This window comes from Furipterus horrens, unplaced genomic scaffold (assembly GCF_987537825.1).
Source record: "Furipterus horrens unplaced genomic scaffold, mFurHor1.1.pri manual_scaffold_6, whole genome shotgun sequence".
Classification (NCBI taxonomy): Eukaryota; Metazoa; Chordata; class Mammalia; order Chiroptera; family Furipteridae; genus Furipterus; species Furipterus horrens.
In genome coordinates, this window is record NW_028327176.1 from 50,892,146 (window position 1) to 50,909,515 (window position 17,370).

At 39.3% G+C, this 17,370-nt stretch overlaps 2 protein-coding genes across 5 annotated transcripts in view; both read left to right on the forward strand.

Moving 5' to 3' along the window:
* The window catches only part of ANXA4 (annexin A4), a 66,110-nt gene extending 52,573 nt beyond the window's left edge, over nucleotides 1-13,537 (forward strand). For all 3 annotated transcript variants that reach the window (XM_090281469.1, XM_090281470.1, XM_090281471.1), the window contains 4 exons: nucleotides 695-790; nucleotides 6,781-6,839; nucleotides 8,037-8,159; nucleotides 12,536-13,537. In XM_090281469.1, coding sequence (XP_090137595.1) covers nucleotides 695-790; nucleotides 6,781-6,839; nucleotides 8,037-8,159; nucleotides 12,536-12,595 — 338 coding nt within the window. In that variant the 3' untranslated portion in view covers nucleotides 12,596-13,537. The remainder of the gene's footprint in view (nucleotides 1-694; nucleotides 791-6,780; nucleotides 6,840-8,036; nucleotides 8,160-12,535) is intronic.
* Nucleotides 13,538-16,701: 3,164 nt separating this feature from the next.
* GMCL1 (germ cell-less 1, spermatogenesis associated) overlaps nucleotides 16,702-17,370 on the forward strand; it is a 61,051-nt gene continuing 60,382 nt past the window's right edge. For both annotated transcript variants that reach the window (XM_090281472.1, XM_090281473.1), the window contains exon 1: nucleotides 16,702-17,192. In XM_090281472.1, coding sequence (XP_090137598.1) covers nucleotides 16,933-17,192 — 260 coding nt within the window. In that variant the 5' untranslated portion in view covers nucleotides 16,702-16,932. The remainder of the gene's footprint in view (nucleotides 17,193-17,370) is intronic.

Below are 17,370 nucleotides of genomic sequence, written 5' to 3' on the forward strand. Positions count from 1 at the left end.
AGGGATTGAGTAAAAAGGAAAAAAAGTATGGTGATGGGGTGTTGGAGAAGGGTTGGGGAGACGTGGATGAGGGTATAGTGGGGCTCAATGTTGACGGAAGGAGACTTGGGGTGATGAACACACAACACAATGCACAGATGATATGTTGTGGAACTGTGCACCTGAAACCTGCATAATTTTGCTAACCAGTGTCACCCAAAAAAATTTGAAAAGAAAAAATTACTTGGCAAAAAAGTTTTTAAAATGTAATTATGTTAAAGTCTATTAAAAGATGCAACCCGCTGTTACCAAATGGGACTGAGTTTTAAAGAGGTCAAATTGCTTTAGTTTTGATGAGCCGAAAGGAAGATGAATATACAAATGATTGCCAAGGTCAAAATTACAAAAAGACACATTCAGCTTATTAAGGAAACAATGAGAAAAGAAAGCAAATCTCTCCAAAGGTTATCTCCATTTCATGTGTAAGAAAGCGGGGTCTCAGACAAGGGAAAGGACTTGTCTGACGTCCTCTCCTCAGGCCACTCCACTTAACATATGACTCCTGGGTTTTCACCCACATTGCTAATTCATTTCCTCTTGAAATGTGCCAAAGAATAGTGTGATCTAGTTAAAGATGCTCATTCTCTCCATAAATTTTAATTTCCTCTGTCCTTTTTTTTTATTATTTGTAATTCCATTTTGTTATTGTTTGTAGTGTTTGATGAATACAAAAGGATATCACAGAAGGATATTGAACAGAGTATTAAATCTGAAACATCTGGTAGCTTTGAAGATGCCCTGCTGGCCATAGGTAAGCTGCTAGGGGTTGTCTATGTTTGTAGTCAAGGGATGTGGATTTTTTTGGGGGGGGGGGATAAAAAATTGTTTAAATCACTCATGATGTGATCCAGAGTTAATTTTTAAATTATACTTTATTGATTATGCCATTACAATTGTCCTAATGTTACAGAACCCCTGGGCCGCTCCAATTGAAACAGAACCCATGGGCTCTTTAGTTAGGGGCCTGATTGCCCGCCGCCAGAATTATAACTCTCAATACCAGAGTTTAGTGAAAAGAAAAAGAATTGTTTATTTAACAGTTATATAGATTTAGATTATTTGCGGATTTCTTTCGTTAAGTTTTATGTTCCTTAAAACACCCCATAAACACATATCCTTGCCTCCCCCTACCAAACCAGGCTAGTTTTAGAAAAGTTAGAGAAACCATTTCCCTACTTTCTAAACACAGATCAGCTTTACCAGTAGCTGCCAATCATTCAATTCTGACTGGGGAGACCTCGTCTGTGTTATGGTGTCCACCAGCTTTTAATCCAGAACCTCGTGGATTCTCAGCCTCCTTGTAAACTGCATAGTTAGTCCTTTGTAATCCACATGGTCAGTCTGTTCCTTTTCAAAGCAGCAAGGTACGTCCCTTCCTTAAAACTGCATCGTCAGACCCTGTTAAATGCGCATGGTCAGCCTGTCTCCAGTTAAATTCACATGGTCAGCCTCGCTAAAATGTCTGCCCCTTATTTTTAAATCCCTGACTATGTCCTCTGATGCAGTGGGTGTGGTAACCAATTCTGACCATTCACAGAACCTCACACAGGCTCTGTGTGCCTTTTCCATACCATCCTCTGGTCCAAGACCCCTCCCATCTACCTGAGGCCTTGGATGCATTAGAGTCATTTTGCATAAAAAAGACACTAGCCACCAGCCTCAGGCATATGGAGGCATCCTAAAAGCTGCTTCCTTCTCCCCATCCCCCAGCCACAAACTCTGGGGTTTTCTGGACACCCCTTTTTCTGTAACACTAATTTTTCCCACTTTGCCCCCTCCACCCAGCACGCGCAGCCCCCTCACTCAATCCCCACCATTGTTCATGTCCATGGGTCATGCGTATAAGTTCTTTGACTACTCCATTTCCATAGCTATTGTGTAACTACCTGTTTGTATTTCTTAATCCACCCACCTCTTCACCCATTCCCCAACATTCCCCTCCCATCAGGCAATGATCAAATGCTCTTCATATCCATGATTCTGTCTCTGTTCTTGTTTGCTTAGTTTGTTTTTTAAATTGAATTGTTGACAGATATGTATTTATTGCCGTTTTATTGTTCAGTCTTGATCATCTTCTTTATCTTAAATAAGTCCCTTTAACATTTCATATAATAATGGTTTGGTGATGCTGAACTCCTTTAGTTTTTTCTTGTCTGGGAAGCTCTTTATCTGCCATTCAATTCTAAATGACACCTTTGCTCGGTAGAGCAATCTCAGCTATATGTCCCTGCTTTTCCTAAATTTGAATATTTCTTGCCAGTCCCTTCTAGCCCACAACATTTCTTTTGAGAAATCAGCTGACAGTCTTATGGGAATTCTGCTGTAGTTACTGACTGCATTTTCCTTGCTGCTTTTAAGATTCTCTCTTGCCCTGGCTGGTGTGGCTCAGTGGGTTGAGCACCAGTCTGTGAAACAAAGGGTCACTGGTTCAATTCCTGGTCAGAGGACATGCCTGGTTTGCAGGCCAGGTCCCCAGTAGGGGGTATGCAAGAGGCAACCAATCAATATTTCCCTCACACATCGATGTTTCTGTCCCTCTCTCCCTCCCTTCCCCTCTCTAAAAATAAATAATATTTTATTTGTTTTAAAGTATATTTTATTGATTATGCTGTTACAGTTGTCCCAATTTCTTTCCCCTTTGCTCCCCTCTGCCTAGTACCCCCATTCCCTCCAGCAGTCCCACCCCCCCTTAGTTTATGTCCATGGGTCATGCATGTAAGTTCTTTGGCTTCTCCCTTTCCTATACTGTTCTTAACATCCCCCTGTCTATTTTGTACCAACCGATTATGCTTCTTAGTCCCTGCACCATTTCCCCATTTCTCCTCCTTTCCCCCTCTTAGCTGTTAACCCCCAAAATGACCCCCATACCTATGATTCTGTTCCTCTTCTGGTTGTTTGCTTAGTTTTTGTTTTTATTTTTTAGATTCTGTTGTTGATAGTTGTGAGTTTGTTGTCATTTTAATGTTCATAGTTTTGATTTCTTTTTCTTAAATAAGTCCCTTTAACATTTCATATATTAATGGCTTGGTGATGATGAACTCTTTTAGCTTCACTTTGTCTGGAAAGCACTTTATCTGCCCTTCCATTCTAAATGATAGCTTTGCTGGATAGAGTAATCTTGGTTGTAGGTCCTTGCTTTTCACCACTTTGAATACAGTGGTCCCTCTCTATATCGCAGTTCATTTATCGCAGCCTCGCTGTATCGCAGGATTTTTAAAAAATATTATATTTAATTATTTATCACAGATTTTTCGCTATATCGTGGGATTCTGTGGTACTGTATACATACGTTGTTAAAGTTACATAGGTTTAAGAGTGTAGAATATGTTTAAGAACATAAGTAGTGTTTATAAAAATGTGGAAAAGGTTAATAAGGGAGTGGGAAAGGTTAATAAGGGACTGGGAACAGTTTGTAAGTGTGTGGGAAGGGTTTATAAAGCCTTAAAATATGTATAAATACTAAAATAAATGTAAGGTTCGTTCCTACTTTGTGGATTTTCACCTATCGCAGGGGTGTCTAGAACGTAATACCCGCGATAAGTGAGGGAATACTGTACTTCTTACCAGTCCCTTCTTGCCTACAAAATTTCTTTTGACAAATTAGCTGATAGTCTTACAGGAATCCCTTTGTAGATAACTCTCTTCTTTTGTCTTGCTACTTTTAAGGTTCTCTCTTTATTTTTAACCTTTGGCATTTTAATTATAATGTGTGTTGGTATGGTTCTCTTTCTGTCGCTTGTTTGGGACTCTGTGTTTCCTGGATTTGTATGTTTATTTCCTTCACCAAATTTGGGAAGTTTCCTTCATTATTTTTTTACATAAGTTTTCAATTTCTTGCTCTTCCTTTTCTCCTTCTGGCACCCGTATGATTCAGACATTGCCACGTTTACAGTTGTCCCAGAGGTTCCTAAGCCTCTCCTCATTTCTTTCAGTTCTCGTTTTCTCATTCTGTACTGTTTATTTCTTCCTTATGTTCCAAATCACTGATTTGAACCCTGGGTTTCTTCCCTTCACCATTGGTTTCTTGTGGATTTTCCTTTGTTTCTCTTATCTTAGCCTTCATTTCTTCCCTTATGCATTTGTCATACTTAATCTTGTCTGTCAAGTCTGTGAGCATTGTTATCACTATTGTTTTGAACTCTGTGTCTGTTGGGTAGGCTATCTCGTTACTTAGTTCTCCCACTAGAACCTTTATCTGCTCCTTTTTGGCCATACTTCTCTCTGTCTCCTCAACTTGGCAGGCTCCTGTGTATGCCTGTGTCTTAGGTCAAGCTGTTGCACCTGTCTGGATGAGTATTGCTTCTTTTATATCTTTGTTGGACTTCCATGCAGTTCAACTTTCTGGTAGTTCTGCTTGTTTTTAGTTTTGAGGTAGTTGTATTTCTTCTTATTGTTGTGGAGGGTGGTGAAGTGTGTCTACCTATACTTCCATCTTGGCCGGAAATCTCCAATAATTTTTAAATAAAAGTTTCTCTCTTTATCTTTAACCTTTAGCATTTTAATTATGTCGTGTGGAGTGGGCCTCTTTGCATCCATCTTATTTGGGACTCTCAGTGCTTCCTGGACTTGCATATCTATGTTGGATCTTTTGATGTTGTCCCAGAGGCCGCTTATATTATCCTCTCTCTCTCTTTTTTAATTCTTTTTTCTTCTTGCTGTTCTGATTGGTTGTTTTTTGCTTTTTTATGTTCCAATCCATTGATTTGATTCTCAGCTGCATCCATTCTGTTGTTTCCTTGTAAATTGTTCTTTATTTTAATTAGTGTATCCTTTGTTTCTGACTGGATCTCTTTTATGCTGCAGAAATCCTCACTAAGTTCCTTGAGCACCCTTATAATCAGTGTTCTGAACTCTGCATCTGATACATTGCTTATCTCCATTTTGTTTAGTTCTTCTGGAGTTTTGATCAGTTCTTTCATTTGGGCCATGTTTCCTTGTCTCCTCATTTTGGCATGTTTTTACCTAATACATGTTTTTATGTATTAGGTAGAGTTGCTATGACTCCCTGTCTTCAAAGTGTGGCCTAACGTAGGAGGTGTCACGTAGGGTCTAGTGGCATAGCCTTCCCCTATCACCCAAGCTGGATACTCGAGGTGCGCTCTATGTGTGGGCTCAACTCCTCTTATGGTTGAGCCCTGGTTGCTGTTGGCAGGTCAATGGGAGGGATTTACCCAGGCCAGTCAGCTTCAAGGACTGGCTTGTGACCACTGACCACCAACCTCTGCCCTCTGTGGAGAAGCACCTGTGAGGGGGCAGAGAGGTGGTGCTCCAACATGGTCTGTAACTGTCCACTGGGTGTGCAGGCTCTGGGTGTTCCCAGGTGGTGCATGCAAAGGTCAGCCCTTACCTGTTTTGCCTGGGGCCACCCTGCCTGAGCTATAAACCAATCTGAGGTGGCTGCTACTTGTGCTGGGCTTAAGAGATTCCCAGGCAAAGCCAAGCTATGAATCTAAGCTGGCTACTTTGCTGGACCTGGAGCCACTTAGCAAGAGGTATGGAGGCTGGGGGGCTCACTGAGGCTGGCTGTTGCTTGTTAGAGTGGATTTAGGAAGTTGTGAAGTATGAGCCAAGACCATCCATTGATATGGAAAAGCAGCTTGGGTGGGCCTATAAATTGGGTGGGAGTGAGTCTCTGGAAATCTCCAGGGCAGGTCAAACAGGGTTAGCCAGATTGATGGCGTCTCAGATATGGCACTAGCCTGCTGGCTCTGTGACTCTGTCATGGGAGGGTTTTTTAAAGGAACAATGGCCTTGGCCCACCTCTCTGTCTGGGAGAAAGCTGTCCCCCATCCCTTGCCCTGAGACGAGATATTTCAGTTCCTCCCAGTATGACACTGGTGCCTTTCAAGTGACTACCCTCGTGCTGGAGCTCAGAGAAAATGAGTCTAAGTAAGTCTATGTATGGGTTTTCAAGAGGATTTGTTTGGGATTCCAGCAATTTCTTCTACCTACTCAACCCCTGCTGGTTTTTGCAGCCAGAAGTTGTGGGGACTTATCTTCCTGGCACTGGAACCCTGGTCTGGACTGCCTGGTGTAGGGCTAGGACCCCTTGCTCCAAAGATATCCCTCCCGATTTTTTATCTACCACACATGGTGTGGAACCAGCCCATTCTGCATCTTTGCCCCTCATGCCAGTCTGGATCGACATGGTTTATTTAATTCCAATGTTGTCAGACTTCCCTTTAACTTGATTCATGATGGTTCTAGTGATGGTTGTTCTGTATTTTAGTTGTAACTTATATGTGGTTGTGCAAGCAGACTGCCCGTGTTTACCTTATCCACCATCCTGACCAGAAATCGTGATCCAGAATTTTAAGCAAGAAATACTATATACTACCTGATTGTTATTGTACCATGTAGCTTTCTATATTTTATATCCTCCGTGCCTTTATATTTCAGGATATTGGAGAGATAATCCTATACTAGCTGCATCTTGTAGGTCTGTAAATCATTAGAACAAAGATATTCATATGGTAGAGATGGTAATAATTTTTAAACTATATGCTGCCATTTGCTTTAATGGCCTTTATTAATTACTTCTCCAGGAACTTGACAACAAATTAAGAGTACTTTCCATCTGTGAAAGTGTTTTCAGCATAGCATGTGTTCACAAAACCTTGCTGACTAAAATTTTTCTGATGAAGAGCTACTACTTCATGGTTTGTAGAAACAGAGAGAACAGCTGTCATGTTTTTCTTGTAGATTTTATCTGTAATCTTTTCTCTTTTTATCTCTTGACAGTGAAGTGCATGAGGAACAAATCTGCATATTTTGCTGAAAGACTTTACAAATCTATGAAGGTAAGTCTTCTTTTTAGCATCTGGATGACTCTGACATGTCTTGTGTCCAAATTAGACAAAATCACTCTGATATATTCAGTTCCATTCATCAACTACTTACTAAGTGTCTGCTAGTAATAATACTAGGTAACATTGAGCACTTACATGTGATCATTCTTCCTAATCTATTATATATATAGATTAGTTTTATCTCCACAATAGTTTATGGGGCATGAACTATTATCAACCCCCCTTTTTAAAAGATTTTAATTATTTAATTTTAGAAAGAGGGGAAGGGAGGCAGAAAAGAGTGGGAGAGAAACATCGATGTGTGGCTGCCTTTTGTATGCCCCCAACTGGAGACATGACCTGCAACCCAGGCATGTGCCCTAACTGGGCATAGAACCGGCGACCCTTTGGTTCACAGGCTGGCACTCAGTCCACTGAGCCACACCAGCCAGGACTCAACCCCCATTTTACAGATGAGAAAACTGAGGCATAGAGAGGATATGCAATTTGCCCGGGGTCCTCAGTGAAGAAGTAATAGAGCAGGGATGCAAACACTGGCAATCTGCCTTCAGAGCTCAACCTCCTAACCATGCATTGTACTCTGTGCCAGTACCCTTGCTGGGGACCATGGGTGGTGCAGGAAAGATCAAAATGTAGTCTTTGTTCTCAAAGAACTTTCTAGCCTTGAGGGGAAGGCAAGTATGTGCAAAACACCAATAAGAACAAAATACAACGCAAGACAGTAGTTGAGGATCCGAATATTATAGGAACACAGAAGATAGGGTTTTTTTTTCCCCAAACATGTGTTTATTTAGGAGGTGTAGATCAGAAAAGAATATATAAAGAAGTTATGTTTGCACAGGACCTTGAAGGAAGTTTTACGTCGGGGGATTTTACATGGAAAGAAATATGGGAAGGAAGGATGACATGGGGTGGGGGGAGGAAGGAATCATTGCAAGTGAGGCTTGCAGGCTGGAGAGCACAGGGTATGTATCTAGAGTGGTAGACACTTCTCCTCTTCTCAGAACACAGAGTATTGGAGAGGTAAGGGTGACAGCCTTGAACACTATGGTCAGGAACAATATTCCACGTGCCTCTAAAGCTGTGGCACAAAGAACATCAGGAGAGTCATGCATAGTCTTGCCTTGACAGACTGAAGAAAATCACTATCTGGAAACCAGTAGACTTTGATCTTGTTTTCTCTCCTAGGGCTTGGGCACTAATGATGACACCCTTATCAGAGTGATGGTTTCTCGAGCAGAGATTGATATGTTGGACATCCGGGCAAACTTCAAGAGGCTCTATGGAAAGTCTCTGTACTCCTTCATCAAGGTAGGGAGTCTTGCCCTGGCCCAAGGGAAAGCTCTGATGAAAGTATGGGGTTCTGACCTAGTTATTTAGACACTTCTAATCCTTTCCTTGGCAGATGTCATTCCCTATACAGATGGTACTCTAATTCAGATATTTCCAGTGTCTCTCTTTTTGCACAGATGTTTAAATCTTTGCCAGGTTCAAAGCTGGAAGTGTTTGCATTGTAAATATACTAATTATTTCATGTTGACCCCAGATCAGAAAGAGTATATTTTAATGAATACTTTTAAGAGCATGATTTCTCTGTGTGCCTGCTCACAAGGAAAGATAAGTAACTGAATCAATCCTCCAGAATGCTATCCAGGGGCACTGAGGCCTACCGAAAATATGAGAAAGCATGTTCATTATCCTGGATTACTGTTCTTTACCTGGCACCAGACTTCTAAGCGGACTAACATGAAATGGGAGTGACGAGAAATGAGTCACATCCCTAAAAACCCCTCATTACTTGGATTTTGCTTCTTGAGGAAATTTATGAGACCATGAATATGAAGTCAAGGCCCATTTTCCTAGAAGCTGGTTTTGCCTGCATGACAAACTTCAAATCAGGATATGATCTGTGAATTAAATATTCTGAATCCTACTGAGAACTTAGAGAGGTACAACTATTAGGTGATTAGAGCTGCAGATTTCTGTGGTAGCATTATCTATACAGCCTACCAGTTAACTTGGTTTTGCAGAGCTGAGATGTAGCTAGCTGTAAATAAAATACTTTAAAGAGTCATAGATACCTTAAATGAAGTTATGGAAAAATATATTTATAACATATAATATAGGGTTAATAGCCCAGTAAAGAGCTTTTACAAATCACTAAATAAAAAAAGAAAACCTCAAAAACAAAACTGGGAAAGGATATTAAACATACACTTTACAAAAGATGAAATGGCCAATTTCTTAAAGATGTTTAATCTCACTAATATTCAGTGAGTGGAAATAAAACCAAATCATTTTTTACCTAATACCTTCACAAAATTTAACGAGTTCATAACCTGCATTGGGAAGAGCTTGGGGAAAATTCACTATCTCTTATGGAAGGATTATAAATTGCTCTAACCTTTCAGGAGGCAATTCGGCAATAACTGAAAAATGAACTCTACCTCTTACCTAGCCATGATATGTTTAGGAATTTCTTTAGAGGAAATAAAATAAAAAGCCCATTAATCCACAGAATGGGAGAAAATATTTGCAAATCATGTCTGATACATCAGGTTTATTATCTAGAATATATGAAGAACTACAGCTTAATAACAAAAAGACAAACAACCCAATTTAAAAAACAAAAAAGGATTTGAATAGACATTTGTCCAAGGTAGTATGCAAATGACAAATAAGCAAATGAAAAGATGGCCAACAACATTGATCATTAGGAAATGCAAATCAAAACCACAATACCTACTAGGATGACTTTTTTTTTTTAAAGAAAATAATAAATGTTGCTGAGAATATGGAGAAACTAGAACCTTGTGCATTGCTGGTGGGACTATAAAATGGTGAAGCCACTGTGGAAGAGAGTTTGATGCTTTCTCAAAAAGTTGGACATAGAATTATCACATGGCCCAGCAATTCCACTCCCAGGTATATACACAAAAGAAATGAAGACAGGGACTCAAACGGACAGTTCTCTGTCAATGAAAACATTATCCACAATAGCCAAAAGGTGCAAACAACCTAAGTGTCCATGAACAGATGAATGGACAATCAAAATGTGGTATATACATACCTCAAAAGAATGAAGTTTCTGCAACATGGATGAACCTTGAAAAAATGCTAAGTGAGATAAACCAGACACAAAAAGACAAATACTACATGATTTTACTTTACATAATATATATAGAATAGGTAAATTTATACAGACAGAAAGTAGATTAGAGGATACCAGAGACTGAAGAAAAGGGAAAAATGGGAAGTTACTGCTTCCTGGTGACAGAGTTTCTGTTTGGGGTGATAAAAGGGTTTTGGAAATAGCAATGAGGGTTGCACAACATTGTGAATGTAAGCAATGCCACTGAATTATACACTTAAAATGGCTAAAATGGCAAATTCTATTATATACCTATTTTACCACATTTTTAAAATCTTTGAAAAAATGTTAATAAAATTGTTTCATGAAATGTGAAAAAATACACTAAATATTTATTTTCATTGTAGCATTATTTATGTTATTTATGTTATTTTATATTATTTATATTTGAATAAATAATATGGTGTACTTTTATACTATATATTATATATTTTATTTCTATTAACCAGTGGGGGATGACTTAAATAAATTATGGAAAATCCATACAATGTAATATACAGACACAAAAAGATGGGGTACAAAAATACAGGGTGGGGCAAAAGTAGGTTTACAGTTGTGAGTACTTAGTTTATTCGTATGTTATTACTTAATAATTATTGTATTCTTTTCCATATGAACAACTATAAACCTACTTTTGCCACATCCTGTAATCATTGGCCTGGGGAAACATCACTATAAATAAATTTATATTACATGCTTGTATATATATAAATATATATGTGTATATACACACACACCACTCTGGAAAAGATTTAAAATAATTATTGTCCATTCAAAGAGCATAACAGAAATATAAAATATGTAAATAATAGAAAACATGACAGAAATAAGGTAAAATGTAAATTACAATAAAAATAAAGCCCTGGCTGCTGTGGCTCAGTGGATTGAGCGTCAGCCTGCCAGCCAAGTGTCGCTGGTTCAATTCCCAGTCAGGGCATATGACTAGGTTGCATGTCAGGTCCCCAGTTGGGGGCGCAAGTGAGAGGCAACCACACAGTGATGTTTCTCTCCCTCTCTCCTTTCCCCTCTCTCTAAAAATAAATAAATAAACAAACAAACAAATTATTTAAAAAACAATAAGTGAACTCTCAGGTAAGAAAAATATAAAATCCAACTCTATGCTGTTTATAAGGAACAACTATAATACAGTGACATGTAAGAAGCTTATAAAAAGGCCAGGGAAAAGAACATTTTTTGACAACTACAAAAGAGAAGGTAGAAATTGTACTATAAGTAAAAAAAAAAAAAAAAAAAAAAAAAATTTTAAGGAGAAAAAGCACTGACTAGGAGAAAGTGAGTCACTTTATGCTGATAAAGGCAATGATTCACAACAAAGATTAAATTCTCATGAAACTTTAGGTGCCAAATAGTATTAGATTCAAATATATATAAGAAATTTGAGGCTTCAAAAGAAGACATTGATGGAAAGACATTGAGGTTAAAGGGAGACTTTAACATATCCTTATTTTTTGGCAGATCAATGAGGCAAGGTATAAACAAGAATATATTAAATTTATTTTAATAGATGTAAATTAAACTTTGAACCCTATAAACACAGATTCCATCTTTTGCAGTGCCCATGAAACACTAACAAAAATTGATCTATTAATTAGACCATAAAAATTTCTATGTAGAAATTATACCACCTCTGGGAGGCTATTTTGCAATCCATATCAAAAGGCTTAAGAAAATACATGATCATTAATCCAGTAATTCCCATTTTATGAAAATTTATGCTGAGTAAATCACCAAGAAAATTCACAAAATATTAACTGTAATATGCTTATCGCAGCAGTATTTATAATAGTGCAAATTTGGAAGCAACATAAATATCCAACAATGGGGGGGGGGGTGATCAAATAAATTGTTTTACCTATGTACAGTGGAATACTCTGTAATCATTGAAGAATGATGTTACAGAAGAATATTTAATGAATTAAAATAGAGAAGTATTGAGGCTATATTAGGTAAAAAATTAGAATATAGAATTCTACATCCCATCCCATAGGAATCTATATGCATAGAAAAAAGTCTGGAAGGATATGCACAAACCAAAATGTTAAGAATAGTAATCTCTAGCCCTGGCTGGTGTGGCTCTGTGGGTTGAATGCCAGCCTGTGAAACCAAAGGTCGCCAGTTTGATTCCCAGTTAGGGCACATGCCTGGGTTGCAGGCCAGGTCCCCGGTTCGGGGCATGCAAGAGGCAACGGATCAGTGTATCTCTTGCACATCGATGTTTCCCTCTCTTTCTCCCTTCCTTCACGCCTCTCTAAAAATAATTAAAATCTTTAAAAAAATAGAATAGTAATCTCTAGATGGTGGAATTATGGATGATTTTTATGTTCTTCTTTATGTCTTTATTTTCTCCATAGAACAAGTATTACTTTTGTAATAAAAAATAACAAATGTTATTTAAAAAAAAAAGCCCTGAAAAAAATCCAGACAAGCTTTACAAAGCTAACCTAGATGACTCTGAGCTCTGTATTTTATTTTAAAACCCATTTATCTAATTGTATCTTTGTTTCTCTGTCCTTAGGGTGACACATCTGGAGATTACAGGAAGGTGCTGCTTATTCTCTGTGGAGGAGATGATTAAAATAAAATCCTGGAAAGATAAGAGGATTCCCAAAACCTTGATATTTTTAAATTTCATTTTCTACACTGCTATTAGCATTATCTAAGATGCTTATTTCCAAATTAAAACACCTACAGATGCCTCCTAGGATACAGACTGCATTATTATTCATCTATAATTGTAACTCATAATGCTTTAAAGCTGTACTTGCATTTCAAAGCTTGTAAAACCTAAAAGGGGATTTAAAATTAGAAATAATAATATACTCCATGTTTTTAACAGTTCTCTTTTTCATATGTTTCACAGAAATTGGAATATATTAAATTATTTCATATTTTCTTCTTGGTGAAAATCTATTAAAGTGGAGGACTGGAAGACTGTTCTAAAATTACTTTACTTCCATAATTCTATTTTTAGAGTGGCTAGTAATTTCTTGATTTGAAATTGTGAGCTTCTAGTTAGTAAAGACTATGTGTCCAATTTACTATTTCACCTAGTCATAGTTTGAAAGCATCTACATATGTCCTCTGTGTTAGTTGACCTTTGCTAGGTTTGATGTGAAATACTTCCTCTATCACATCTTATGTTAAGATCACTTACTCTCTCCAAGTTAAAGTATTCTAAAATCACCAAGTTGTCTGAACAAATTAAATTCTAACTATGGTTATACAGATCCTATATATCTGGTTACCAAACACAAATGCTGTACATTCCACAATACCATGGTTAATGTTTTAATACAGTTTGAAGATAAATGTAATGCTTTGAATTTTAACTTAAAATTTTTTGTGCTAAAAATAATTTTTAAGTCACTTTGGATTTTGTTGATTTTAGTAATTAATGTTTGCACTGTACCTTTCAACTCTAGAATTATTCTGAAGTGTATTTGGATTTAATTCAAAACTTCAGTTTGTATACATCATGGAAAAATAATTTTAATAAAACCTGGTATCCTTAAAATGAGGCATATTCTTTATCTGACTTTTTTGCTTGTTTTTTCATCCTGGTCCCTGAAAGGTATTTTTGAAGGACTTGTATTACTCAGTTTCTATTAGGAACTACAACATTAAACAAAAATAACATATTTAGTCTTACATGAACCTACTGCTGTAAAACTAATGTTCACATATACCAGACAGTGTTACTACTTAGTGATATAAAATAATGTATTTAATTTATTCTCTGAAAGTGAGTAATGCTCTCCATTCTAAGTAGAACATATATATTAAATAAGAATATTTGTCTTCTTTATTTGTTCTATATTATCTATTGTATCTTTTTGGATGAAATATCAGGATTTGTTTTTCAGTTTGTTTCTACTTGCTTATTATAAGTGCTCAAGCAATTGGAGAAAGCTATTGACATGAACACTTAGTAATTCTAGTTAATTGTAGGGAAACGTACTACTGCTTTGATACCAAGAAGAGTATGGAATTTCCAAATAACTTAATTTGGTTTTGGGAGAATTACAGTTTTTTTTTGGTTATTTATTTATTTATTTATTTGGTTTTTAGAGAGAAGGGAAAGGAGGGGAAAAAAGAGGGAGAGGAAACATTGATGTGAGAGAGAAACATTGATTGATTGGCTTCTGTACACACCCTCACCAGGACTGAACAGGCAACCAAGCATGTGCCCTGACCAGGAATCAAACCAGAGACCTTTCAGTCTGCAGGACGACGCCCAACCAACTGAACCACACTGGCCAAGGCTTTTTTTTTTTTTTTTAGGTAGTTTTATCTTTAAATTGTATATGACTTAGCCAAAATTTTTAAACAAATTGCATTTGTTGACTGGAAGCTTTCTAGAGGGAAATCTAAAGCCTCCCTGGAGGAATGTTTGTTACATTGAACAAGGGTAACATAATACAAAGTGCGACAAAAGTAGGTTTACAGCTGTAAGTACACAGTTTATTTTTGTATTATTACGTATTAATTATTGTATTATTTTCCATATGAACAACTGTAAATCTACTTTTGCCCCACGCTGTATAATTATGAAGCAACTTTTTCTCTCCCACTGTCCATTTACATTTCTTTATTGGGCCTATGTCTTCTGTCTTTAGATGAAAATTCAGACAGAAGATAGAGCCATAACTCTTTTGGTCACTCTTAGGTTATAAAACGTCCTACTGAGCAATCCCTTAAGGTCATAATACAGTGTCATTTTAGTAATTAATATGTCCAGTCAAAATTACAAACTATTTATAGTTGAGGCTTCTTCCCTCATTCAGCTCTGGCCTATTGCTGGCTTTTGGGGAAGGGGCATGGGAGGCTTCTCTTCTTTGTCAACCTAGGCTTCCATGCATATCCAATCCCACCCCTCGCCCCCTCCCCAGCCCCCAACCTACCCAGGGTTGTAGTAGGAGGGTGGAGAGTAAGGCGAACAGGAAAATTCTTACCTGACTGTGCTCTGGCATCAATGGTCAGTGCTGTGTGATGTTGGCAGATGTTTAAAGCTGATTCTTGTCAGCATTCTCTTGGGTTTTTTTATCAACCCCTATCACCAGGGAACTGCCTATTTTTGGTTCCTTTGACAAGGCAAATGCAGTTCTCCTTTTTCAGCCTTTAGGAATTCCATGATACCTTCAGGCTCTCTGCTGCTATGTGTTTGTCCTTCCATCAGGCCTCTAGCACAGTCTCTAAGATGATCCCATGCTGCATGTCTTATGGTGACTCATATTTGCACATCCTTTGTGTTGACAACTTCTGGGCATGCAGGCTGATCCCCTTGCAGCTATCATTCACTGCTCCTCTTCTAGCCCCTCCCCATAAACTACCCCAGCCAGCCTTTCTCAGTTAAGATTTCTCAGGGTAAGACACTTGAGAAATCTACATATATTATTTGTGCATTCATTTCAGAAAGCAATTTGACAACAATAAAGTTGAAAGTTCCCAGTAAATTCACTTCTGGGGATCTCCTTGGTGAATCTCTTGTACGTGATGTTCATTGCGACTCTATAAGAGCGTTAAAGTAGGAAAAAACCTAACTCCTTCAGTAAGGGAAAAAAATAAATTATGAGTTAGTCACACAATGAGCAGTGAAAATAGTTTTAACTAGAGGTTTGTCAATTGGATAAGTCTCAAAAGTATAATTTTGAGAGGAGAGGTGTAGAATGATAGTTACAATTCCATTTAATTACATGTCTAAATGTGCAAAAGAATATATTGCTAATGTGTATATGTAGAATATGTATGGAAATAATGTTATATTCCATTCTCGAGATAGTCGTCACCATAAGAGAGGGAGAGAGACAGACCAAAATGGAGCTTCTACCTATCTGTATTCCATATAAAAGTCAAAGTGAGTATAATAAATTTGTTTTTATTAAAATTTGTTATCATAGTTGTGGTGGGTCCCTGGATATTTATATTACTCTGAGTAATGAATTATAAATATTTTATTTTAAAAAAGTAGCAAGGAGGGAGTCAGGGAGTGAAAGCTGACTGTCCAGAGTCCATAGCAAGGGCTGCATATTCTAGGCAGACACCTGTAAATTTTGCTCAGGCCTCCAGAGGACACTTCAAGCCTGACAGGCCCAGCAGAGACCCTATACAGACCTCCCACTGCCGCTGGGTTAAGGAGCGCAGAGATCGTTTGTCAGAATCCGTCTAGGAAGCGTAGAATTGCTATTTAAGACACCCAGAGGCCTACCTTTCTAGGACTCACATTCTAGGTCCTCCTCCCTCGGAAAGCCAGGCCCCACCTCCGCAGGGTGCGACCCCAGAAAGTGGTGATTCCTTTAAGGAAGAGTTCAAACAGCACCGTTTTTGTTGTTTTTGTTTTTGTTTTTTTGGCCCCTAGCCCAGCAAAGGGCCCGGCCCGCCCAGTAGACCTCTGGGGCTCAAATAACTTTTGCAGAAAGTATGAATGAGTTGCAATTCTCGGTCTAGGTAACATAAACGGGGGTGTGTGGAATAATGCTAAAAGCTAAGTAGGCCCCCAAATTAAGTTTGGTATGAGATATTGGCAGACCACAGGGCAGAAAAGCACCAAACCGCAGCCGCGAATAACCCTTTTCCCTCTTCGTCGCGTTTTGCGCAAGCTTCACCCGCCACGCACGCCCACCTTTCCCCGCCCCTTCCGGAGGCTCGCCAAGCGCATGCGCTGTCCAGTCCGCGCTTATTTGCGAAAGCAAGGGGGCAAAGTCCTGTAGTCCGGGGACGCCTCGAGGTTAGACGCAGCGGGCGGGGCAGTGGATGGAGGCGCTGGCATTTGCTACTACGGTTGGGGCTGCGCGTGAGAAAGTGGCCGTGTAGGCATCAGGAGACCGACGGCGGCGGCGGGGATTGCATGGCGGGGGACGAGGTCCGCTGAGCTCCCTGAGGTGCGCTCCCTGAAATCCCGGGGAGCCGTAGCCCATGGGCTCGCTGAGCAGCCGAGTGCTGCGCCAACCGGGGCGAACCCGTGCACTGCAGGAGGCGGGTTCCGGGGCGGGGGGCTTGGCCCGGAGGCCGGAGACCGGTGGCGACGGGGCTGGTCAGGGTTTCTGTCACTGCCCCGGCAACCGCAAGCGCAAGCGGAGCAGCGGGGCCCTCTGCTACTGTCACCCCGACTCCGAGACAGACGACGATGAGGAGGAAGGGGACAAGGAGCAGCGGCTCCTCAATACCCCTCGAAGGTAAGTGGAGGGACGCGCCAGCACCTGTTGGGCGGCTTCCGCCTCCTGGCCAGGGGACTAGCCTGGCTTCCAGTGTGCTTGGGGGAGTGCGGCGCTCTCCCAGCCTGTGAGGAGCAGACGTGTCCTTGACAAGGTAAATGTGGGAGCCAGTCCGATGGGGCGGGTGGGGAACGCCTTG